This window comes from Coregonus lavaretus (genome assembly GCF_964263955.1).
Source record: "Coregonus lavaretus genome assembly, chromosome: 22".
Taxonomy (NCBI): domain Eukaryota; kingdom Metazoa; phylum Chordata; class Actinopteri; order Salmoniformes; family Salmonidae; genus Coregonus; species Coregonus lavaretus.
In genome coordinates, this window is record NC_140009.1 from 7725407 (window position 1) to 7753006 (window position 27600).

At 45.5% G+C, this 27600-nt stretch overlaps 1 protein-coding gene across 4 annotated transcripts; it reads right to left on the reverse strand.

Moving 5' to 3' along the window:
* Positions 1-1182: 1182 nt before the first annotated feature.
* On the reverse strand, positions 1183-26928 carry LOC311149998 (bcl-2-like protein 1). 4 transcript variants are annotated; one of them, XM_084187233.1, is made up of 3 exons: positions 26576-26928; positions 23133-23792; positions 1183-4822 (listed from the first exon to the last, which is right to left on the reverse strand). In XM_084187233.1, exons 2-3 carry the CDS (start codon positions 23685-23687, stop codon positions 4679-4681), a joined length of 699 nt encoding a protein of 232 aa, XP_084043359.1. In that variant the 5' UTR covers positions 23688-23792; positions 26576-26928; the 3' UTR covers positions 1183-4678. The 4 variants fall into 4 exon arrangements, with proteins under 4 accessions (XP_084043359.1, XP_084043358.1, XP_084043361.1 ...); XM_084187232.1 differs by having other exon boundaries at positions 23133-23858; XM_084187235.1 differs by lacking the exon at positions 26576-26928 and adding an exon at positions 25249-26493.
* Positions 26929-27600: the final 672 nt, after the last annotated feature.

Sequence of the window (27600 nt, forward strand, 5' to 3'; positions counted from 1 at the left end):
AACATCAGTATTTTCTGTAGAAAATGCTTTGATTATGCTTGGAGTAGAGTATAGATGGCAAACAAGTTAAAGATCATGTATGGTCTGAGGCTCTGAGCATCATCACTACAGGTAACGGACAGCATCGAGCCCATTAAAGCAGCAATCAGCAGTTGCAAAAATAACTGAGGGATGGGGCTGGAGAATTGTAGCCACTCTCAAATTCATAGACAGCTATGGATGCAAAGACTGCCCACCCATGATATCAAAATTATAGTTTTAACCATGAGGCTATAAATTGTTTGTTTACAAGCATTGGAGTAAAAGAAGCTCATATCTTGGGTTCCGATTGGGTATGAAAGTTGAACTAAGCTCATGAGGCATTTATTTATAAGTTATATTCTTCAAGAATCAATGGGTACATATTCATTCATAATTTCAAAAATGTATGTAGCAACTACAGATTTTCCCTTTAAATGAACTTACAGAATAATATATTAATTTGTATGTTCTCTCCTTTAGGATCAATTCTAGCTAACAGATTGTAACGGGCTAATGTGATGCTCCATTAGCAGTTACAGGATACGTACCGTTTGGCATAGCAGACATTTTTTGACCAACCTTAACTTGTCCATACTAACTCAATTCCCAAGTTGGAAGTCAACCAATGTCTTCTAAACGTCAATGTCTAGTTGCAGGGGGTTCATTTGAATTTAGAAAATGCGCCTCTAATGAAATAAATGTTTTGCTCCATGAGGTAATCCAACAATGTGTACGCCGCCATCTTGTCTATTTCAAATATTCTGTCATTGACGGAGACAGGTGAGTGTCATGACATGTGGCACTTTGGGGTGGACCCACCTGTCTCAATGAGAAGATGATCCAATAAAAATCGAGAAGATGGCGGTCTACACAGTTGGATTAATTCATGAAGCGAAACATTTAATTTAATAACGGAGCATTTTCTAAATTCTAACGAACCCACTGCAACTAGACATGGACGTTTAGAAGACATTGGTTGTCTTCCAAGTCTGCAATTGAAGAAGTATCGACAAGTTAAGGTTGTTCGAAAATTCTCTGTGCTACATTGATATTTTCAACAGCTAGATCAAGTCATGAATGTTTGAGTTTTCCACAATGGATGTCTTCTGGCCTTTTCCCTCTTACCTCCCAAACCACCAAAAATGAACATTCAGATATCTCTCCATGTTCAACATTGGTCTTTTATTCAGTTGCATGTAAATCTAAGACATAGAAACAGACCATTAGACAGCGTTGTTTTCGTCCTTCGATTTTCCTCCTTTACGCTATCAATAGGGAAATAAAACTATTATATTCTATTAGCAGTTAAATGCAAAACATTAACAATGAATTACAAGTACACGTCAAATGAAAAGATGGAATTTAATAAGGCAATTTGAAGGGAAACTTTACGCTTTACACCAATTATCATAAATAACATTTCAATGTCAGCAATTTTTTTTTTTTTTATATGTTAGTAAGCTATGATACTATTCTAATGGATTGTTTAAATAACTAGAATACAGTGTCGTATCAATGCTGTTTCGATTCATTCTTGTGCCTCCTGTAAACATTTGCCATACAGTATCCACACGAATGCACACACACACACACTCACATACGTGGAGGGAACTTCTTTACGTGAAAAAGGTCACATTGCAAGAAGCTTTTTGTTAGCCTGGTCCCAGATCTGTTTCCGCTTTTGCCTACTTGTCATTGTCAAGACAAACATGGTATGACAATTCCATAAGGAGTTGGCAAGAGAGCAGAAACAGACTGGCATCCAGGCTAGCGTTTGGTGGGGGCACACACTAGAAAAATATATTACCGTCTTGGAATGTATATTCAAATCAGGCCTATGATGAAATGGTTCATGATCAGTTGGCGGATATGGATCTATAGCAGGGCTCTCAAACCCTGTTCCTGGAGAAGCCAGGTCGTTCAAGATTGGCGTCGAAATTGGACGTCTATCCACGTCCTGAAATATCAGAAAATGCCTTCAAAACCAGCCACTAGGGGAAACAGTGAGCGCTATTACCATCAAGTAGGCTTGGGTTTTGCGGATGGCCGAAATCCCATGACTCTGGATCAGAAGGTTGCGCGTTCGATCCCAGTTGTGGACAATGTTTTTTTATTTTAACCCTAACCCAAACCATTCAGAATGAATAGCTAAACTTAACCCGTAAATTCAAAATTTGATGTTTGGAGATATAGAACGATACAGAGCAGCAGGAGCAACAAAAACACTTAGAAATTTGACGTTTGGAGAACGTGGCTGAACGGCTAATTCTGCAGTGAGACCATGAGAGCTTGTTGCCTGGAGAGCTACCATCCTGTAGTTTTCGCTCCAACCCCAGCTGTAACTAACCTGATTCAGCTTATCAACCAGCTAATTATTAGAATCAGGTGTGCTAGATTAGGGTTGGAGCAAAAACCTACAGGACGGTAGCTCTCCAGGAATAGGGTTGGCGTGTAAACCTACAGGACGGTAGCTCTCCAGGAACAGGGTTGGAGTGTAAACCTACAGGACGGTAGCCCTCCAGGAACAGGGTTGAGAGCCCTGATCTATAGTATATTCATAAGAGAAAGCCTTGTCCCCAGATAATCAAATAATATGGTGTTCTTGAGATATCAAACAGAAAATAATTAGGGAGAGGAGAGCATCAAGATCCTAAGCAGGGTGACAGTAGACCTGAACAAATGCTCAACATCAACAGACTGACTCAACTAAATACCCCGGAGGTACTGGTACCGTAACTAAATACCATGGAGGGCCCGGTACTGGTACTAAATACCCTGGAGGGCCCGGTACTGGTACTGTAACTAAATACCCTGGAGGGCCCGGTACTGGTACTAAATACCCTGGAGGGCCCGGTACTGGTACTAAATACCCTGGAGGGCCCGGTACTGTAACTAAATACCATGGAGGGCCCGGTACTGGTACTGTAACTAAATACCATGGAGGGCCCGGTACTGGTACTGTAACTAAATACCCTGGAGGGCCCGGTACTGGTACTAAATACCCTGGAGGGCCCGGTACTGGTACTGTAACTAAATACCCTGGAGGGCCCGGTACTGGTACTGTAACTAAATACCCTGGAGGGCCCGGTACTGGTACTAAATACCCTGGAGGGCCCGGTACTGGTACTAAATACCCTGGAGGGCCCGGTACTGGTACTGTAACTAAATACCATGGAGGGCCCGGTACTGTATGAACTGCTTGGAGGTTATTGGCAGTCGGAGAAATGTTTCCTGACGAAACCCAAGTTATTCATCGGCAATTGAGAAAAGCAGGCAAAAACACGTCATGTTAAAATATTTTGCAGGAAATGCATAGAAAACATGGGGTAAATAAACTAACCTGCATCAGGGCTTTGACATAAAATAAAGCATATAAAAGTTGACATGCCTCTAAAAGTTTAACACAGCTCTGCTACACTGTTCAAATAAAATGTGGAAAAACCACAGCAAGTGAAAGAGACATCATTCCAGCTTTGAAATGCAGGACACCGCTGCAAAGTCTGTCACACAAGAGGGCCCCCGTTCCCTGAAGCAGAGGGTCAGAATGTGGGTAGGGGGGGTTGCACCAGTCTCACCTCATCCATTTACTTCCTCCTGAATGAAGCTAACTGCCAGCTCAAGGAGCGTGACACTAGAAAACCCCAGACGACAAACACCCTCCTGACTTACTGAAGCCGTGTTTAAAATTAAAGATGTTTGGAAACCAAGGAATCGTTTTCCTCAGTCTCTGTCGACTAGGTTTGACAGGAGATGTGCTCTGAACAGCAGGTGGGCCTGTGTTGAGTGACGCACGCCATCAGCTGCTGTGGCAGAGAGGAGATCAGAAGTGAATGTGCCACCTTGTGTGGAAATGAAGGCACAGACAGAGACGTGGCAGGTCGGAGGAGTCCAACCCTGAAGTCTACCTGACAACGTTTTCTCATGTCTTCGATCTATATGAAGTCTCAATGATCTGTAATCTCACTAAATAAAGGTTTCTGCTTCATTCATCTTCAATCATATTAGCTAAAATTAATCACAAGGCTGTGTTGTAAGTTTTAAATACTGAACGTTTTCTCCAACTGAGCCTCTATCACCAGCTGCTAGATAAATACTCCTCTTCGTCACTGGCTAGTGGTTTGTTGTGCACGTTGTGTGTTCTGTGTGCCAGGTATTTATTGACCACCATCAGGACATGATCATGTGGGTTTTAATGGTAAAAAAAACAACAAAAAAACACAAACCAATGAACACACACGAAAAATTAAATGACCTCACTAATTTCAGGCCAATGCGCCTAGTATGATGCGCTAACTTGTTTCTGAATCACTTTTACATTTGTAAAAACTAATTAATACAACAATTGGAGAAGAGGTCAACAGGAAAGAGTACACAAAGGAAAAAAAGAGGAACGTTTGGCCCAAGGCAGTTATAGATAACTCCCCTCCATTTTCTTGTGTTTTAGGGTGTTGCAGACAGTTGTTTGATGAGGGTAACATTAGTGACCATCACACTCTCTAAAATCTCAACAGTTTGTCAGAGAGTCCTCAGTGTATCGTGGGATGTAAGGTTCAAACATAATAATGTCCTTTCTTGGAAATTAAAGGAGACATTAGAAAAGTTAAATAAATTCCTTCATTTTTCCCCTACAAGAGGGTGTCTGTTGTGGCTGTCATTCTCACAGGCGTTTCTGAGCGAAGACAGATCCTAAGACGACTCCTGTGACCAGAGTCAAACCCGCCAGCAGCCACTTCTTAACGCTCTCCTGAGACTTCCTGCTCTCGGCTGCAGAGTCCATCCCAAAGATCTCTGCAAACCTGTCCTGGAGACCGAAAGAGAGGAGAGAGGGAGTTGGTGAACAGAATGAGGTATGACCCAAAACAAATCTAAAATTACATAATGCATTCATTTAAAAATCTGAGCCAAATATAAAATGTTATCAGCATGTCCACAACCACAAAACCTCCCTATGCTGTTACTCTGAACTGCAGTAACCCCAAAGTGAATCACTTTCGTTGTTGACATTTCCCCACCATCAGTGTCATCTGTTGCCCACCCCTTCCAGTAACTCATTGGAGAACAGCCCAGAACGCTGACATCACAGTCTGCAGTTCTGGCTACAGCCAGCAGAGAGCGCAAGCTCACATTGGATGATTCATCTGATTAGGTCTGGCACTGATGTTTTGGCTGGCTGGGGGTTGTTTTCAGTGCAGTGAGTGAATGGTGGACTTAACTGGGCAGCAAAACAAATAGTTCTCAAACAATCTTATACCATGACTGATGACTGTAATCCAACTAGTTGTTTGTATAGCCTTCATAACTTAACATTCAGATGGTCAGATAAAGAGCCTTTGTCCTACTGCTGGAATTAACGTAAGATAAGAGAATCATTCCAGAGACATTCCAAACACGCTGCTTTGATTACAGATGGGTGGTGTGCACATCTGCCACACCCCTCTTCTTTCCGCTCTAACAGGGTGATACCATCATCATTCCTCCTCCAAATACAGAAGAATACTTCACAATGGAGCTGTTGTTTCCCTTAACAGGATTTGTGACCGATGTCATAGCTGTGAAGGTGTCTGGTAAAAGGCTTCTGAGGAATCGAGAGATCAATTTCAAAGGAAAGGGTTCCAAGAAAGGGGGGGGGGACATGGTGGGGGCAGATAACAGAGGTGGGGGACATGGTGGGGGCAGATAGAGGTGGGGGACATGGTGGGGGCAGATAACAGAGGTGGGGGACATGGTGGGGGCAGATAACAGAGGTGGGGGACATGGTGGGGGCAGATAACAGAGGTGGGGAACATGGTGGGGGCAGATAACAGAGGTGGGGAACATGGTGGGGGCAGATAACAGAGGTGGGGAACATGGTGGGGGCAGATAACAGAGGTGGGGAACATGGTGGGGGCAGATAACAGAGGTGGGGAACATGGTGGGGGCAGATAACAGAGGTGGGGAACATGGTGGGGGCAGATAACAGAGGTGGGGAACATGGTGGGGGCAGATAACAGAGGTGGGGAACATGGTGGGGGCAGATAACAGAGGTGGGGGACATGGTGGGGGCAGATAACAGAGGTGGGGAACATGGTGGGGGCAGATAACAGAGGTGGGGAACATGGTGGGGGCAGATAACAGAGGTGGGGAACATGGTGGGGGCAGATAACAGAGGTGGGGGACATGGTGGGGCAGATAACAGAGGTGGGGGACATGGTGGGGGCAGATAACAGAGGTGGGGGACATGGTGGGGGCAGATAACAGAGGTGGGGGACATGGTGGGGGCAGATAACAGAGGTGGGGAACATGGTGGGGGCAGATAACAGAGGTGGGGGACATGGTGGGGGCAGATAACAGAGGTGGGGAACATGGTGGGGGCAGATAACAGAGGTGGGGAACATGGTGGGGGCAGATAACAGAGGTGGGGAACATGGTGGGGGCAGATAACAGAGGTGGGGAACATGGTGGGGGCAGATAACAGAGGTGGGGAACATGGTGGGGGCAGATAACAGCCCACTGGGCACAGATGTCTATTCCTCAGACCTGAAGACCTCAGCTAGCTAGCACTGCCTGAGACAGACACAATACTGTTGGCCTACAGATAAAACACTGCCAGACAGACATAATACTGTAGGCCAGAGATGGTCAACTCCAGTCCTCGGGGGTCTGATTGGTGTCACACTTTTGCCCCAGCTCCAGCTAACACACCTGACTCCAATAATCAACTAGTCATAATCTTCAGTTTAGAATGCAGTTAGTTTAATCCGCTGTGTTTGCTAGGGAATGCAGTTATACTGAACAAAAATATAAATGATGAGTATCTCTGTCTGTAATAAAGCCCTTTTGTGGGGAAAATCTAATTCTGATTGGCTAATTCCCATGGCTGCACCCCTGCCCAGTCATGGGAAATCAATAGATTAGGGCCTAATTTATTTATTTCAATTAATTGATTGATTTCCTTATATGAACTGTAACAGAGTAAAATCTTTGAAATTGTTGCATGTTGCGTTTATATTTTTGTTCAGTATAGTTTAAAAAAAATCAGCTGTTTTTGCTAGGGATGGGGAAAAAGTGACACCACGTCGGCCCCTGAGGACTGGAGTTGCCCATCCCTGCAGTGTAGGCCCACTGAGACAAACACACTGCAAATTACACCCATAGTGTTCACATTCATCACTCAATGATTCCGGTGCAAACACTTCTGTCCAAACAAACCCATCGGAGACAAACCAAGCTACTGTAGGTGAGGTGGGCGTAGTCGGTCTATAGATTCTAAGAAATGTCAACATGTAGGCTAACTACAGCACAGGAGCCAGCAGCACGCAGGAGGTGAAGCCATGGAGAGTATCGCTCCCCGTGAGAACTCCAGGAAGGGGAATGAGAGGAATGATGTGGGTGTAGAGGAAAGAGAGTCGTTTGTGATGACGATTATTTCATGACCTGATGTGTTAAGGCATGACAGAATACAGAGAGTGTGAGTGACCGGTGAAATCAAATAGGATATTCACCTCCCCTCTCCTGAATAGCCTCCCTGTAATAATAATAATAATAATAAAATAAAAAACAAGAATACATTTTATTTGTGACACGCTTGTTCATCTTTCTACCATACCATCTAGGTTCATCGTCAATGTCTCTTTATTACAACAGTGCCTAGGTCTGTCTCAGCTCTACACTGCTTCCTGTGGTCTATCATCATGGCAGGCAGCAGTAACATACTCAACCCTGTAGTCATCACTGCTTCCTGTGGTCTATCATCATGGCAGGCAGCAGTAACATACTCAACCCTGTAGTCATCAGTGCTTATTGATCTCTGGAGCTCTAATGTGTACTGTACCTGCCTAGGCATGCCTATACTACTCTCACACACACACACACACACACACACAGATTGAATCCACATACTGTATAACATTTTAGTCATTTAGCAGATGCTCTTATCCAGAGCGACTTACAGTTAGTGAGAGCATACATTTTCCATACTGGTCCCCCGTGGGAATCGAACCCACAACCCTGGCGTTGCAAGCGCCATGCTCTACCAACTGAGCTACACGGGACCATATAACCACACCTTTCTAGTGAACTGGGGCCTATATGTTAAATTACAGGTAGTAAAATCACACAGGCCTGTCCTACATGTTAAATTACAGGTAGTAAAATCACACAGGCCTGTCCTACATGTTAAATTACAGGTAGTAAAATCACACAGGCCTGTCCTACATGTTAAATTACAGGTAATAAATCACACAGGCCTGTCCTACATGTTAAATTACAGGTAATAAATCACACAGGCCTGTCCTACATGTTAAATTACAGGTAGTAAAATCACACAGGCCTGTCCTACATGTTAAATTACAGGTAGTAAAATCACACAGGCCTGTCCTACATGTTAAATTACAGGTAGTAAAATCACACAGGCCTGTCCTACATGTTAAATTACTGGTAGTAAAATCACACAGGCCTGTCCTACATGTTAAATTACAGGTAGTAAAATCACACAGGCCTGTCCTACATGTTAAATTACAGGTAGTAAAATCACACAGGCCTGTCCTACATGTTAAATTACAGGTAGTAAAATCACACAGGCCTGTCCTACATGTTAAATTACAGGTAGTAAAATCACACAGGCCTGTCCTACATGTTAAATTACAGGTAGTAAAATCACACAGGCCTGTCCTACATGTTAAATTACAGGTAGTAAAATCACACAGGCCTGTCCTACATGTTAAATTACAGGTAGTAAAATCACACAGGCCTGTCCTACATGTTAAATTACAGGTAGTAAAATCACACAGGCCTGTCCTACATGTTAAATTACAGGTAGTAAAATCACACAGGCCTGTCCTACATGTTAAATTACAGGTAGTAAAATCACACAGGCCTGTCCGACATGTTAAATTACAGGTAGTAAAATCACACAGGCCTGTCCTACATGTTAAATTACAGGTAGTAAAATCACACAGGCCTGTCCTACATGTTAAATTACAGGTAGTAAAATCACACAGGCCTGTCCTACATGTTAAATTACAGGTAGTAAAATCACACAGGCCTGTCCGACATGTTAAATTACAGGTAGTAAAATCACACAGGCCTGTCCTACATGTTAAATTACAGGTAGTAAAATCACACAGGCCTGTCCTACATGTTAAATTACAGGTAGTAAAATCACACAGGCCTGTCCTACATGTTAAATTACAGGTAGTAAAATCACACAGGCCTGTCCGACATGTTAAATTACAGGTAGTAAAATCACACAGGCCTGTCCTACATGTTAAATTACAGGTAGTAAAATCACACAGGCCTGTCCTACATGTTAAATTACAGGTAGTAAAATCACACAGGCCTGTCCTACATGTTAAATTACAGGTAGTAAAATCACACAGGCCTGTCCGACATGTTAAATTACTGGTAGTAAAATCACACAGGCCTGTCCTACATGTTAAATTACAGGTAGTAACATCACACAGCCACATTGTAATGTTTGTCAGTCTCCATGTCTGTATCTGTCTGAGTGGTTCTGTCTCAGTCACACCTGTGAGGTAGCTAGCCCTAAACCTGCTGCCCCCTCCCAGTGTTCTCCACCTGTTCCCCAGAGATGTCAGGCACTAAGCAGCAGCCATTCTAAGATGTTTTCCAGCCTCAGGATTAAAAAAAAAAAAATTTTTTAATCGATAGCTGAGGAGAGAAAAAGGCAGAAGCGGGAAGGAGAGAGGAGGAAAAACAACAACATTTCATTATAAGGTTTCCATGGTTACCAGAGATCAGCTGATCGGTGCGTTTGTGTCTAAAAGATTGCCCAAGGTTCCATGACTGAGAGGAAAACCACCACCACCACCGGACCCCGAGTCAGTTCTAACCGGTTACACCACTGTTTCACCACCATCATCATAACCTGCAACCGTGTCTCCATGGTGAAACACTGACCACTAGATTAGTCAGAATATTTATCTTTTTAATCAATGAAAGGGGTTGCAGTGAATGGAAGCAATATTTAAAAGATGGCCTAAACTTCAAAACCGAAGTGTTTCTCTTCATAATTTAGAGCCTTTAGTTCCCCAGAGAGAGAAGATGAATTGACCAGAGCCTCTCAAATGATTCCGCAGCAGCTGATCTGGGCAGGTCTCTTTCAATAGAGGCCTCAGCTCAGTTTGGCAACCGAGAGAGAACTGGGCAGAAGGAACACGGTTACCACACAGAGTTGAAACAATACTAAAGGGGAGTGTTCCATTCAAATAAAGAAAGGAATCCAGAATGTTCTGCTAGCCTAGTTCTGTGAACTACAGAATGCTGGCATAGCCCTGTGAACACAGAAGCCTCTGAATAGAACTACTAACAAAAAAGGCCAGATTCCGCTTTAAACCAGCCCAACGAAAGACAATTGAGGGTTGCAAAACTCCTTGGTCACACTGGACGGATTTCCTGTCAAATGCTGCATTCTTCAGTGACGGCGCAGGAGATCTGGATTGTATCATCCAGTACTTGAGTAATAAGTAATCACCTCATGTCTCAGACATGCCTTGAATGCCCTCTCTGACGTTGAAGTCTGACCTTTGCTGAGTCATAATGAAAACACGGGATGGGTTGTGCTTCTGGGGCAAAAGTGCAATTCCACATCACATCAGTAAGTCGTTTGTTGGGTAAACTCAGATAAACAAACCGTTGCGTTTGATTACATTTTCGTGTGACATCAAAGGACGGCTTTTTAATCTTCACCGCTGGTCAAATATGGTGAATACACTCACATTGACCACAGATGGACCTCTTATCTGCAATCATGTGATGCATACAGGAAGGGCAGAACTAGGCTAAAGTTGAGAGCTAAGACACTGCTCCCAGTCCCACCCTCAGAATACAATTCCCCATGCCTGTCGGCAGATCATCATAAGTCCATATGACGACTGGCAGACAGTCATCCCCCAGAGTGTGAGAGTCGGGCTTTGGGCCAAACCATAGAGCACCGGGACAGTGTGGGGGAGGGGTTAATAAACCTGGCAAGGCCCCAGAGCAAGGTTCTGTTCTGCCTTTAACCTCGCCTGCTCAAGTAGCTAGAACACAATGTAGCCATAAATACTGGTGAATAATCAGAAACAACAATCCACACTAAGCCACTCTGCCATTCACGCCCCTTTAAAAACACTCACGCAAGGCTGAAGTTAGAGAAGACTATACACTAGTTATATTCACATTATAGTCATTTAGCAGACGCTCTTATCCAGAGTGACTTACAGGAGAAATTAGGGTTAAGTGTCTTAAATCAAGGGAACAGACAGATTTTTCACCTAGTCGGCTCAGGGATTCAAACCAGCGACCGTTCAGTTACTGGCCCAACCGCTAGGCTACCTGCCTCCCATACCACTGTCATCAGACCCAACACTCTTAACCCCTAGGCTACCTGCCTCCCATACCACTGTCATCAGACCCAACACTCTTAACAGCTAGGCTACCTGCCTCCCATACCACTGTCATCAGACCCAACACTCTTAACAGCTAGGCTACCTGCCTCCCATACCACTGTCATCAGACCCAACACTCTTAACCCCTAGGCTACCTGCCTCCCATACCACTGTCATCAGACCCAACACTCTTAACAGCTAGGCTACCTGCCTCCCATACCACTGTCATCAGACCCAACACTCTTAACCCCTAGGCTACCTGCCTCCCATACCACTGTCATCAGACCCAACACTCTTAACAGCTAGGCTACCTGCCTCCCATACCACTGTCATCAGACCCAACACTCTTAACAGCTAGGCTACCTGCCTCCCATACCACTGTCATCAGACCCAACACTCTTAACAGCTAGGCTACCTGCCTCCCATACCACTGTCATCAGACCCAACACTCTTAACAGCTAGGCTACCTGCCTCCCATACCACTGTCATCAGACCCAACACTCTTAACAGCTAGGCTACCTGCCTCCCATACCACTGTCATCAGACCCAACACTCTTAACAGCTAGGCTACCTGCCTCCCATACCACTGTCATCTGACCCAACACTCTTAACAGCTAGGCTACCTGCCTCCCATACCACTGTCTGTTCCATACCACTGTCATCAGACCCAACACTCTTAACCGCTAGGCTACCTGCAGCCCATACCACTGTCATCAGACCCAACACTCTTAACAGCTAGGCTACCTGCCTCCCATACCACTGTCATCAGACCCAACACTCTTAACCGCTAGGCTACCTGCCTCCCTAGCTAGGATGTGGTCTGGTAAGAAGGACCATAGGGATCAAGGAACTTGATGGTGACCTCCCAGCTGGCTGTTACTGTCGGTTCTAGCCTACACATGAAGGAGACGTCTGTCTCCCCCCTTTCTCTTCCTCTAGTGGGATGTGTCTCTGCTGATCCATCCGGAGGTGAATCCATTCATTAAAGAGGAGATTAATGAGTCGGACATTCAGGCTCAGACGCCGATCTGTTCCCCATCTCAATGGGGTTCACTAGCAGCGCAGCTCCCATTCGGTCACCACAGCACTCTCCCAGCGTCTAGGAAAAAGGGGCCACAGCAGCCACACACACAGAGAAACGTGTGTGTTGCTTTTCAGATCCACTGTATGTCACCAGCAGCACCCCATAAACTTGAACCCTCAAACACTCACCCCCACTCAAATCTCCTCACAAAGGGGCAAAGAGCTACCATCTGTCTGAAAGAAAGAAAGAGGGGGAGAAGAGAAAATGATAGAGACAGAGGAAGAGAGAGACAGACGGAGACAGAGGGAGAGAGCGAGACAGACAGACGGAGACAGAGGGAGAGAGCGAGACAGACACAGAGAGGGAGACACAGAGACAGACACAGAGAGGGAGACACAGAGACAGACACAGAGAGGGAGACACAGAGACAGACACAGAGAGGGAGACCGAGAGACACAGAGGGACACAGAGGGCGACAGAGACACAGAGAGGGAGACAGAGAGACACAGAGAGGGAGACAGAGAGACACAGAGAGGGAGACAGAGAGACACAGAGAGGGAGACAGACACAGAGAGGGAGACAGAGAGACACAGAGAGGGAGACAGAGAGACACAGAGAGGGAGACAGAGAGACACAGAGAGGGAGACAGAGAGACACAGAGAGGGAGACAGAGAGACACAGAGAGGGAGACAGAGACACAGAGAGGGAGACAGAGACACAGAGAGACACAGAGGGAGACAGAGAGACACAGAGGGAGACAGAGAGACACAGAGGGAGACAGAGAGACACAGAGGGAGACAGAGAGACACAGAGGGAGACAGAGAGACACAGAGGGAGACAGAGATGCAATGGACTAGGAGACAAGGAGAGGAAAGAACATTAAATATGGCTCTTATTACATTGCCGCCAATTCGAACAACATTGATCATGATGATCAGCGTCATCATATTCAATACAGCGCTACCAGATTCTGTCATATTTGCTGGGCACCATAGCCCCTCTCCCCATGTCAGTTTAATAGATCACAGCTACCACACTAATCCAATAGAGAGGTCTCATCATCTGAAATCAGTTTCTATACACAGAGAGAGCGAGAGAGAGAAACCGAGGGAGGGAGGGGGTAATTGGGAGAAAATGCAGGCCTATACAGTCAATCTAATAAAGATGGAGAATAAACTGCAAGTAACAACCAGGCAGAGGGACAGAGAGAGGGACAGAGAGAAGAACAGAGATGGACAGAGACAGCAAGAGGGAGAGCGAGAGGGAGAAAAAGAGGGAGAGAGAATGAGGGAAGGGGAAAGGAATCCTGACCTGATTTTCCACACTAAGCCAGCTCAGAACTGGAGCAGAGAGAGCAGGAGCCACAATGTTTCCACTGAGTACACACACACACACACAGACCACTGCTCTAGTCCCTCTACCAACACACAGACCACTGCTCTAGTCCCTCTACCAACACACAGACACAGACCACTGCTCTAGTCCCTCTACCAACACACACACACACACACAGACCACTGCTCTAGTCCCTCTACCAACACACACAGACAGACCACTGCTCTAGTCCCTCTACCAACACACAGACAGACCACTGCTCTAGTCCCTCTACCAACACACAGACAGACCACTGCTCTAGTCCCTCTACCAACACACAGACAGACCACTGCTCTAGTCCCTCTACCAACACACACACACACAGACCACTGCTCTAGTCCCTCTACCAACACACACACACAGACCACTGCTCTAGTCCCTCTACCAACACACACACAGACCACTGCTCTAGTCCCTCTACCAACACAAAGACAGACAGACCACTGCTCTAGTCCCTCTACCAACACACAGACAGACAGACCACTGCTCTAGTCCCTCTACCAACACACACACACAGACCACTGCTCTAGTCCCTCTACCAACACACACACACAGACCACTGCTCTAGTCCCTCTACCAACACACACACACAGACCACTGCTCTAGTCCCTCTACCAACACACAGACAGACAGACCACTGCTCTAGTCCCTCTACCAACACACACAGACCACTGCTCTAGTCCCTCTACCAACACACACACACAGACCACTGCTCTAGTCCCTCTACCAACACACACACACAGACCACTGCTCTAGTCCCTCTACCAACACACACACACAGACCACTGCTCTAGTCCCTCTACCAACACACACACACAGACCACTGCTCTAGTCCCTCTACCAACACACACACAGACCACTGCTCTAGTCCCTCTACCAACACACAGACAGACCACTGCTCTAGTCCCTCTACCAACACACACAGACCACTGCTCTAGTCCCTCTACCAACACACACACAGACAGACCACTGCTCTAGTCCCTCTACCAACACACACACACAGACCACTGCTCTAGTCCCTCTACCAACACACACACAGACCACTGCTCTAGTCCCTCTACCAACACACACAGACAGACCACTGCTCTAGTCCCTCTACCAACACACACACACAGACCACTGCTCTAGTCCCTCTACCAACACACACACAGACAGACCACTGCTCTAGTCCCTCTACCAACACACACACACAGACCACTGCTCTAGTCCCTCTACCAACACACACAGACCACTGCTCTAGTCCCTCTACCAACACACACACAGACAGACCACTGCTCTAGTCCCTCTACCACACACACACACACAGACCACTGCTCTAGTCCCTCTACCAACACACAGACCACTGCTCTAGTCCCTCTACCAACACACAGACCACTGCTCTAGTCCCTCTACCAACACAGACCACTGCTCTAGTCCCTCTACCAACACAGACCACTGCTCTAGTCCCTCTACCAACACACACAGACACCACTGCTCTAGTCCCTCTACCAACACACACACAGACCACTGCTCTAGTCCCTCTACCAACACACAGACCACTGCTCTAGTCCCTCTACCAACACACAGACCACTGCTCTAGTCCCTCTACCAACACACAGACCACTGCTCTAGTCCCTCTACCAACACACAGACCACTGCTCTAGTCCCTCTACCAACACACACAGACACCCTGCTCTAGTCCCTCTACCAACACACAGACCACTGCTCTAGTCCCTCTACCAACACACACAGACCACTGCTCTAGTCCCTCTACCAACACACACAGACCACTGCTCTAGTCCCTCTACCAACACACAGACCACTGCTCTAGTCCCTCTACCAACACACAGACCACTGCTCTAGTCCCTCTACCAACACAGACACAGACCACTGCTCTAGTCCCTCTACCAACACAGACACAGACCACTGCTCTAGTCCCTCTACCAACACAGACACAGACCACTGCTCTAGTCCCTCTACCAACACACACAGACCACTGCTCTAGTCCCTCTACCAACACACACACAGACCACTGCTCTAGTCCCTCTACCAACACACAGACCACTGCTCTAGTCCCTCTACCAACACACAGACCACTGCTCTAGTCCCTCTACCAACACAGACCACTGCTCTAGTCCCTCTACCAATACACAGACCACTGCTCTAGTCCCTCTACCAACACACACAGACAGAGACCACTGCTCTAGTCCCTCTACCAACACACACACACAGACCACTGCTCTAGTCCCTCTACCAACACACAGACCACTGCTCTAGTCCCTCTACCAACACACAGACCACTGCTCTAGTTCCTCTACCAACACAGACCACTGCTCTAGTCCCTCTACCAACACACAGACCACTGCTCTAGTCCCTCTACCAACACACACAGACACCCCTGCTCTAGTCCCTCTACCAACACACAGACCACTGCTCTAGTCCCTCTACCAACACACAGACCACTGCTCTAGTCCCTCTACCAACACACACAGACCACTGCTCTAGTCCCTCTACCAACACACACAGACCACTGCTCTAGTCCCTCTACCAACACACACAGACCACTGCTCTAGTCCCTCTACCAACACAGACACAGACCACTGCTCTAGTCCCTCTACCAACACAGACACAGACCACTGCTCTAGTCCCTCTACCAACACAGACACAGACCACTGCTCTAGTCCCTCTACCAACACAGACACAGACCACTGCTCTAGTCCCTCTACCAACACACACAGACCACTGCTCTAGTCCCTCTACCAACACACACACAGACCACTGCTCTAGTCCCTCTACCAACACACACACAGACAGACCACTGCTCTAGTCCCTCTACCAACACACACAGACAGACCACTGCTCTAGTCCCTCTACCAACACACAGACAGACCACTGCTCTAGTCCCTCTACCAACACACACACAGACCACTGCTCTAGTCCCTCTACCAACACACACACACAGACCACTGCTCTAGTCCCTCTACCAACACAGACACAGACCACTGCTCTAGTCCCTCTACCAACACACACACAGACAGACCACTGCTCTAGTCCCTCTACCAACACACACACAGACAGACCACTGCTCTAGTCCCTCTACCAACACACACACAGACAGACCACTGCTCTAGTCCCTCTACCAACACACACACAGACCACTGCTCTAGTCCCTCTACCAACACACACACAGACCACTGCTCTAGTCCCTCTACCAACACACAGACAGACCACTGCTCTAGTCCCTCTACCAACACACACACAGAGACCACTGCTCTAGTCCCTCTACCAACACACACAGACCACTGCTCTAGTCCCTCTACCAACACACGCAGACCACTGCTCTAGTCCCTCTACCAACACACACAGACCACTGCTCTAGTCCCTCTACCAACACACACACAGACCACTGCTCTAGTCCCTCTACCAACACACACACAGACCACTGCTCTAGTCCCTCTACCAACACACACAGACCACTGCTCTAGTCCCTCTACCAACACACAGACCACTGGATGTCTGGCTGCTCTGTGCTGAATCAGAATCACATACTGACATATTTAGAGCACAGCAAAAGCTCATTGCTTAGTGTGGTGCTGCTCAGTTGGATGGCAAGCTGTGTTGAAGTGCACCCAGTGAGGCAGTAATGCTGCAGGTCCCTCTTCCACATCACTGGCTGATGCGCTGATAGAGGCTATAAATAGAGGAGAGAGAGGGGAGTTGCCACTAAATGGACTGCTCCATTGGGCAAGACCCCATTACGCACGTACACATAGACACACACAAAAACAGAAACACACATGATGTGCATAGACACACACAACACACACACCCCTAGACACTGAGTAGTGCTTTTTCTCCTGGCTGCATCCTGCCATCTCATCCTGTCTGTAGCGTACACGTGATGGTGGCTGGATCACCCTGCAACCCTGGAGGAGTGAAACGGCCCAAGGTGAGTTGAGCCCCCCCCCGGCTTCCCCCTACAGCATTGGAATGGCCCAGTCTCTCTCTCAGCATCGAAACTACTGTCTCAGACTTATGGTTTTGTGACAAGGCTGAGGATGACGGAATCACGCCATCTACTGCCACTTTCACTCGGTCACTGACACACACCATCAACCACACAATTCCTACACAGACAATTCAGTATGTGCAAGACTGAACACATTTATAAGGAAACAATTTATTGAAAAAGGCAAAACACAGACTTGATGATCATCTACCCATCAGAATGACTGTTACTGGTTACATGATCATCTACCCATTAGAATGACTGTTACATGATCATCTACCCATCAGAATGTCTGTTACATGATCATCTACCCATCAGAATGACTGTTACATGATCATCTACCCATCAGAATGACTGTTACATGATCATCTACCCATCAGAATGACTGTTACATGATCATCTACCCATCAGAATGTCTGTTACATGATCATCTACCCATCAGAATGACTGTTACATGATCATCTACCCATCAGAATGTCTGTTACATGATCTACCCATCAGAATGACTGTTACATGATCATCTACCCATCAGAATGTCTGTTACATGATCATCTACCCATCAGAATGTCTGTTACATGATAATCTACCCATCAGAATGACTGTTACATGATCATCTACCCATCAGAATGTCTGTTACATGATCATCTACCCATCAGAATGTCTGTTACATGATCATCTACCCATCAGAATGTCTGTTACATGATCATCTACCCATCAGAATGTCTGTTACATGATCATCTACCCATCAGAATGTCTGTTACATGATCATCTACCCATCAGAATGACTGTTACATGATCATCTACCCATCAGAATGACTGTTACATGATCATCTACCCATCAGAATGTCTGTTACATGATCATCTCCCCATCAGAATGTCTGTTACATGATCATCTACCCATCAGAATGTCTGTTAAATGATCATCTACCCATCAGAATGACTGTTACATGATCATCTACCCATCAGAATGTCTGTTACATGATCTACCCATCAGAATGACTGTTACATGATCATCTACCCATCAGAATGTCTGTTACATGATCATCTACCCATCAGAATGTCTGTTACATGATAATCTACCCATCAGAATGACTGTTACATGATCATCTACCCATCAGAATGTCTGTTACATGATCATCTACCCATCAGAATGTCTGTTACATGATCATCTACCCATCAGAATGTCTGTTACATGATCATCTACCCATCAGAATGTCTGTTACATGATCATCTACCCATCAGAATGTCTGTTACATGATCATCTACCCATCAGAATGTCTGTTACATGATCATCTACCCATCAGAATGACTGTTACATGATCATCTACCCATCAGAATGTCTGTTACATGATCATCTACCCATCAGAATGTCTGTTACATGATCATCTACCCATCAGAATGTCTGTTACATGATCATCTACCCATCAGAATGTCTGTTACATGATCATCTACCCATCAGAATGTCTGTTACATGATCATCTACCCATCAGAATGACTGTTACATGATCATCTACCCATCAGAATGTCTGTTACATGATCATCTACCCATCAGAATGTCTGTTACATGATCATCTACCCATCAGAATGACTGTTACATGATCATCTACCCATCAGAATGTCTATTACTGCATGTTTACACACCAGCACGTTATCTGTGGGGACGGCTGGGCACAGCAGATAGCAAACCCCATTACTGTGTGTGTGTGTACATGGCCAGAGGTCCTTTGTTTAAGGTGGTCACGTGAATGGTCTAGGACACTGTTCGATCCATTGTATCAATGCACTGTACGACAACTATGAAACAGACTACTTCCAAAACACATTCACTTAATTTAGCATTTTCATTTCAGAAACATACCAACCCACTACTCATTTGAAACGTACAATGGAAAATGTTTTTTAAAATCCCCACGGTGACCTAGGCAAGACAGTCGGGGACACGGGGATGGAGGGATCTGAGGCATCATCTATCAGGGGAGAGGTGGGGAGGACACAGTCAGCCGTAATTAGTGATCATGTCAAATGGATCGAAGAAAACGAGGAGACATGGATGGATGGGTAAAGAAAGGAGTGGAGACACGCCCCCCATGGTGACGCTGGCGTGTTGGTGCTTGTCTGGTCTGCAACACGTCTGCTAGTGTGTGGTGGTTGGGGGAGGGAGGGTTGATAGGTCCCAGAGGTACCATCTCCTTGTCCTTTCCTTTAGGGCAGTCTGACATACAATGGCAGGGAATAGAGGCGTGTCGTGTGGATAAGGCAGTGTATCCTAGGTGCAGTGTGCCTATGTATTCATTGAAAAAGGGCACCGTCTGGAGCAAATATGTGCCGCCTATGAAAACGGCCACACAAAAAAATTAAAATAAATGGCAAGAGCTCAAGTTCTCCAGTCACAACAGAGTATAAGATATGCCTAGATGTAAGAGTAGAATCTATCCTGTGTCAGGCAGCGGTGGAGGGGATGTAACCTACAGTAGAGGTGTAGCACTCTCACAGTGACAAAGGAGATGAGCAGGAAATAAAGGAAGGGTTTATTTTGTATTGTCCTCCACTAGCGTCCTCCCACCCTCCCAGTTCCAACTATCATTCTCAGAGCCGCCCTCTCCCACTGACATTCAAAATGAGTTAACCATTATTATTCTGTCAGAACCGCACGTCCAGATATTATTCACCCATAAATTGGTTATAACCCACACCCCCTCAGGCATTCCCTCTCCCCACATCCCTCACTGCCCTCCCTCCGACATACTGTCACAGTGTAGCAGTAGGCTACATTCTCACACACCATTTGTTTCGAAATGAGGCTCTTTGGCACTCCGTTTTACTTTCCAACCTCCATCACCACTGAGGTCAGAGACAACCGTTCAAGGGGGATCCCCCAGTCTTCATTCCTTAATCTGCTGTTCCCTCCATTCACTTTCAAACCTCCTCCCACACTGAGGTCAGACAGAGAACCAACCATTCACTCAAGGGGGATTCCACCCATCACCCAGTCTTCATTCCTTCATCTGCTGTTCCATCCATTCACTTTCAACCTCTCTTTCCGTCGTTCTTCTCAGTTCATTTCTCTAACACACATCACTACTGAATATGTTATGAAGCAGCACTGGGATGAAGAGCAGTCGAGGAGAAATGAATCAACATGTGTTTGGTAGGACAGCAGTAAGCCACCTTGTACAGTAACAGGCTGTGGACTCCCCTAAGCAACCGGCTAGCTCTCTTTCTAACGCCACAATACAATCAGGTAATATGACACACTAAGCATCCTACAGCTGCCAACGGATCTGGGTGTGTGTGTTAAAGAGTGAGAGCATAGCCTATGTGTTTCAGAAGAAAAGAAAAAAAGAGGACAGAAAGTCAAGTGTGTAGGTTAGATTTGTAATGAAACATGGGAGAAATGGGTAAACAAGTGGGCATTTCTTACTGGGAAATATAGGATCCATTTTGAAAGATTCCCCTGTAGTGTGGGGATGTCCCAGGTGTTCAAACGAACGCACACCTCAGTGTTCTCTTCATTACACACAGAAACCACATTTTACATTTACATTTTAGTCATTTAGCAGACGCTCTTATCCAGAGCGACTTACAGGAGCAATTAGGGTTAAGTGCCTTGCTCAAGGGCACAGACAGATTTTTCACCTAGTCGGCTCGGGGATTAGAACCAGCGACCTTTCGGTTACTGGCACAACGCTCTTAACCACTAAGCTACCTGCTTTAACCACATCAGACAAATTCAAATGTGAGCTGAAGGGTTGTGTGTATTCCTGTGTAGAGGATGAAGAGATGCATTAAACATACTGTTTATCTTTGTGTTGTGTGTGTGTGTGTGTGTGTGTGTGTGTGTGTGTGTGTGTGTGTGTGTGTGTTGTGTGTGTACTCAGTCTGAGGCATGCACATGATCCATTAGTGTGGCATGGCTAGAATACCAAACATTGAACCGGTAGTTAGGGTGTGTGTGCATGAACTAATTACAGCCAGGGAGGACATTACGTTTGTCTGGAGGCGCTATTCCAGTACCACGAGGAGAACAAAACGCTACTTGACTGAATCTGCTTGATTGAACAAGCAAATTCCATTCAATATTTAGGCCATTCACGTCTTCCACTCAGAGCAACATTCAACATCCGATGACATCAACAACGTTCAAATTCGCTAAGGCGCTTGGGGGAAAGTGCTTAGGTGATTGGGCATGTGTTTCATCAGGATATTGTTCAGAAATAACACACAGACAACAGACTTTGTTTACATAGAGATCCTGTACATGATGAGTTACTATTCCCGTTAAAAGCTTCCACTGGTTCAAGGCGTTGAGTCTGGTGTTTCTGGGTGTGGTGGTGGCATGACACAGAGTGTCTGAGCTGTCAGTAATCGAGTCATCTGCCTGTTTCAACTCTTAAAAAAAAAAAAAAATTGATTTCAGCTCTGCAACAGCAGAAAGACAATCCAATCGGATGGCCCCTACCCACACAACACAATGTACCCAATCAGATTCCAGTTTCCATAGGACCCATCCCTTTCGAGACTGTTTCAACATCCCCTCCCCATTCCAATCCACACACCATCATATGTCCCGTGTAGCTCAGTTGGTAGAGCATGCCGCTTGCAATGCCAGGGTTGTGGGTTCGATTCCCACAGGGGGCCAGTATGAAATATGTATGCACTCACTAACTGTAAGTCGCTCTGGATAAGAGCGTCTGCTAAATGACTAAAAATGTAAATGTCAGCCCACACAAAGGGAGAGCTGACCTTAATAGTGTCCTTCTCCCATCCCATAACACACCCACCCAACAGGAACAGGACAACCCATCTCTCAGCTGACCCCAGAGAGAACACTGCTTTCATCTGAAGGCAGCTGGCGCAGAACAGAGGAAGAGATTGAAAACAACCAGGGGAAAACAAAGGTTGATCTATAAAGCCCAAGCCTATACTTCATTCCCCCATGAAGACTTCGATCCCAGCCAGCAGAGCTCACTTCGATTCAGCTGAAAACTCAATGAGGCTGATCAATGCCCAGCTGACCAGAGGCAAACATCTCACGCCGTCTTATTGGCTGATCTAGAACCAACCGCACCCAGTCTCAACAGAGATCAGTCACTTAAAACAGAACAGTCTCGGTCCAAGAGCTGACAAATCAGCCTGAGGTCAGAGGTCAGGCGTCAAATACAGTACACAGATCAGACCAACTGACACGACATAAACAGATACGAGTGCTAATGCGCAGAATCAACAGTTAAACATATTCCAAATTATCCTGGTCTCAACGACCTCCGGAACTGATGCTTCATACAACAACCCACATTGAGCTAAATGACCCATGTCCCTTTCCCTACCCCCATGCACACATCTTTCAGTCGTGACTCACCCATCCTCCTTGGCTCTGGATCCAGGGCTGGATGTGGTTGTCCAGGTAGACTGTCATCCAGTCTGTGATCCTTCCCACCAGAGGGCTCATCTCCTTGTCCACACACTCTACACAGAGGGCCCCTCCGAAGGCAAACAGGCCAACCACCCGTCCCCAGTTCACACCGTCCCGGAACACCTCGTCCATCACGTTCTCGAAGCTCTGGTAGGCTGTGGACGGCGTGATGTGCAGCTGGGAGGCCAGGTCACTGAACGCTCTGGCATAACGCAGCTCAAACTCGTTGGCAGAGTCCCGCAGTGCCTCTTTCACTGCGTCCAGGCCCTCTGTCCGCCGAGGGGAGGAGGGGGGTGACTGCCGTGGTGGTGGAGTACCAGGACTCGTCCCGTTCATTGTGCAGTTGACGTATGTCATGACTGCCGCACTCCCGTCCACCGGTCCCCCCTCAGTCCGACTCTGGGATTCCGTGAGCCCAATGTGATTGAAGGGGTAGTCCCTCTGTGATAGTTTATATGTAATATAGTATTCCACCAGTTCTCTGTTGTTGTAAGTCATCATTCGTTTTCTTGTCTTTCTTCTTTGCCCCCCGGGGTTCTCAGTTTTACCTGCTCGTGACACGCCCCTTCGGATCAGGCCTCTGTGTTTAATCCAATCGGTGTCATTCTGGGTATGCAGAAAATGGACGTTATGAATACAAAAAAAAACAAGGCTGGTGCAATGGCTCAGGCCCTGTGGTAAGAGAACAATGAAGATCTTAATGAGCATAATTCATCACAATAAGCATAGGTGGGTTGGGGGAGGAGGGGAGCTGTAGTGGGCAAAATTAGATCTGGTGGGGTCAAAGTGCATCGCTTTAATTGGAGATGAAACAGATGGCGATGGTTGCCGTTACCTGTCTGCCCCCACAGACAACCTTCCTTTGGTTTCAGAACAGTCATGACAGGGCAAGGTGCTCTGACTACCAACAGACTTGAATTTTAAACAGCAGGTTGTTTGTGACAGAAGTTAAATATATGATCATTTATTTACCAGTTAGGTTGATTCAGAACACATTTTTCATTTACAATTGCCAGCATGTATATTTTGGAGATATATATTCTATGAACATATGATAATTGTTAACAGTTAACCTAATGTTACTTAGTAAACCGTAATCAGATAAACATTAATGTATTACATTTGTCATTTTCACATGTAACCCCAAAATTAAGAATAAAATGATATTTCTTCATAAACATAAGTGATTTCTTAAAACACTTTGTCCATGCGCGTCAGTGTGGACCCCTGTTGTTGTAACGTCGTCACAGAACCCCACGTGGGAGAAACGAGGTGCATACATCCCAGATCTTCTTCAGTAGTATGTTCTCACCCACCGAACCTGACCTTTCTTTTCCTATGGTAATAGTGACATTTAGGACTCTCTCTACGGTATAAAGAGTTACCAGTGACTGGCGACTTGACAGGTGGGAACTCAATCCCAAAATGACGACATCGAAAATAGCACTAGAAAGTGGGGAGCTACTTTGTTGCCTTGGCCGTTTTAAGCATATATGTTTACAGTAGCAACAGCTAACCAACACGTGTCGCTAGCTACTAGGGCTACACAGAATTCCATGGAACAATCTAGCCCGTCCATATCATTTTCAAGGCAAATAATACTGAAAGATTACTGACTGATTTAAATAAATCTCCGAATTTGATCAAAACACATAGCTACAGTAATTAGTTTTAGTTATGTTTCAAAGTGGCCATTTTTCGTTTAGGCAATTCCACAGTAACAGAATAATGCGGAGACTAAGAATTTCCCAAAATGTATGCCAAACCCCAAAAACCATTGATTGCCAAGTTAAACCACAACTATATGCAGCACAAACCGTCATTATGTTTCAAAACTGCATCTGCACTGTTTTTCAAGTAAATGTATTTTTGTGAAAATGTCAAGAGGAAATTGTTCTCGTCCTTATGCATATAGTTGTGGAGACAAGTTGGAATTGCATAGCAATTTATTGATAAACAAGCTAGCTAACTACATTTTTTACAGAACAATAAACTAATCTAATTATATTGTCACGTATAAACATAATAATCATGATTGTCTACAATTGACATGTTATCTTACCTAGTTACACCAAAAGTGGAATATCTTCAACGGCAACACTCTTAGTGAGTTGCTTTAATCCTATTTTCTGAAAATGTATCAGTCCTGCTGTCAAAATCCGAGGAGAGAAGTGAAATGTACTATTGCCGAAGATGGTGGACAAATGAAGATAGTTCACTCAAACCGTTTACCATTGGAAAAAAATGCTCCGTTCCGGTCTCCCATAACCAATGCAATAGCAGCTGGGTCTGGTTTGCTTAGTTCATTGACTGCCTGTAATGTAACCAGAAGAAATTAGGGGGTAGGGTGTCGCGCTTCCTCTTCTGTCTCTGCTATTGCTACGTGATGCGCGTGTCCCCTCTTCCGTAACTGATATTGCTACGTGATGCGCGTGTCTTGGGTATGCCGCGTTGAAGACAACTCGGAAACTCGTTGCTGAAAGATGAGCTCAGAGTTTACAATTAGGAAAATATCAGAAACAACCAATAGGAAGCGCTACGCAAAATAACTTAAGTACATTTTGATTGAGGTTCCGAATTGTCTTGAAAGCACTGTATGCCCAGGCCACTCAATCCATTACATAACAAAGGCTGTGTTTAGACATACAGCCCAATTCTGGTCTTTTGACCAATCACCACTGTTGGGGTAGTCCAAGATGTACTCTTAAGGAGCCTACCGTTACTCCTTAAGGTCCAAGGAACTTTTGTTATTTTCAGAGGTAGACTGGCTCTGGCAGCCACAAACTATCTAAACGTGAATCGATTCTCAATTGTGATATGATTCTAGAAACATAAAGCCCTTTACTTTCATATCACAAAATAATTAAACAAATGCAAAATATACACTTACAATACACTGTTTTAACCGGATGCATCACAGTTGCAGTCTTCTGTTACACGCAGGTGTTTGGAACATGCTAGATAGCTAATTAGCACAGGTGGTCCCTCCGTAAACACGCGCTGTAACATGCGATATATGGCCGTGTGGGAACACTAACCCTATACAAAGGTGTGTATCAATTTATCGCTGATATGAAAGAGTTACTACGTTTCCAAAACCGTACTGCAAGCGATGTGTGTTAATGTTCAGACCGAGTGTCGTGGCACTTAACAAAAACTCCCCTAACAGAGGATGCCTTCGTCCAATGACTTATGTGTAATTATGAAGGGCTAGTGTTGGGGAAGCTACTATGAAATCATAGTTTACCAAACTACATGCCTGGAAACCTGACGTTGAATTGCATTGAATGGTATGTCAGGCAGAAATGAGCGTTTGAATCAGGAAAGTTTCCTCTCACGACCTCGAATAGCCAGAATGTTGAATAAAATTATATTTTAATGTACTTTACCGGTTGTCCATGCGGTTGGTCCTTTTGGCGGCAGGAATGTGAGACAATGTATCCTCAGGCAAGTATAACTACATAAACTTTTTAAAGCGCTAGTAGCGTGTTCAGATCTCTATCACCTGAAGCATGCGCAGAACCATGTAAACACGCGTCTACACAAATAACCTGTTCATTTTAACTCGGAGATCCCGAGTTTGAGATGACGTGAATGCAGCATAAGGCTGCGTTTACACAAGCCGCTCAATTTATAAATGTTTTCGCTAATTGGTCGTAGTGACCAATTACATCAGATCTTTTTCAGAGCTGATCTAATTCGTAAAAAAAAAAAGAGAGATTAGAATTGGGCTGCCTGTGTAAACGCACCCTAAAACGCAGCCAATGATCGCCATTATTTTCCGCCTATTTTAAACACCCATGTCGGCGACCTTTAATCATTACACCCACCGGAATATGGCTTGTTGGATGCCAACTCGGCTTTGCGCAATCGTCACTAGTTAGAGAAACACATTACAATTTCAAAATGAAAAGGTAGTTACTAATTACATTTATAATACACCGATTTAACCATGTCATTCTAAATCCCCCAAATATTTTTAATTCGTAGGAAGTCGGCGTTCTAATCTTGGTATGATTATCCTGGGTTTGTGACTTGCACCTGAAATGTCTATTTGGCTACTGCAACCAGTCTAAATTCAGTTTATTTGCATAAAACCTAGGCCGGGGTATGTAACTAGCTAGTTTAGCTCGCTTAAGTTTGTTTAACACATATGTACGTTAGCTTTCCCATTTGATTTGGTAAAAATGGCTAATGGTTGTGCTTCTTTAGCTAACGTTCTCATACAGCTCATAGAAGCTGCAAGTTGAACTTGATTAGCTACGTTAATCGATATGAAACACTTACTGCAACTTGAATGGTTGGCACAAAGCCCACAACGAAATCCAATCAGCAGCAGACAAGATCATATTAGACTTTTCTGCTGGAGCAAATGGAGACGCGCTGACTGGATAGCTAGCTAATTTTAGCTAAA

Bases quoted from the DNA above. Each gene is read 5' to 3' on its own strand.
- LOC311149998 (XM_084187233.1), bottom strand. From the start codon at position 23,687: ATGATGACTTACAACAACAGAGAACTGGTGGAATACTATATTACATAT. The intron at 4,823-23,132 runs GTGAGTCACGAC...TTCGGTCTCCAG, and splicing joins TCCAGAGCCAAGGAGGATGG to GACAGGTTTGCAGAGATCTT.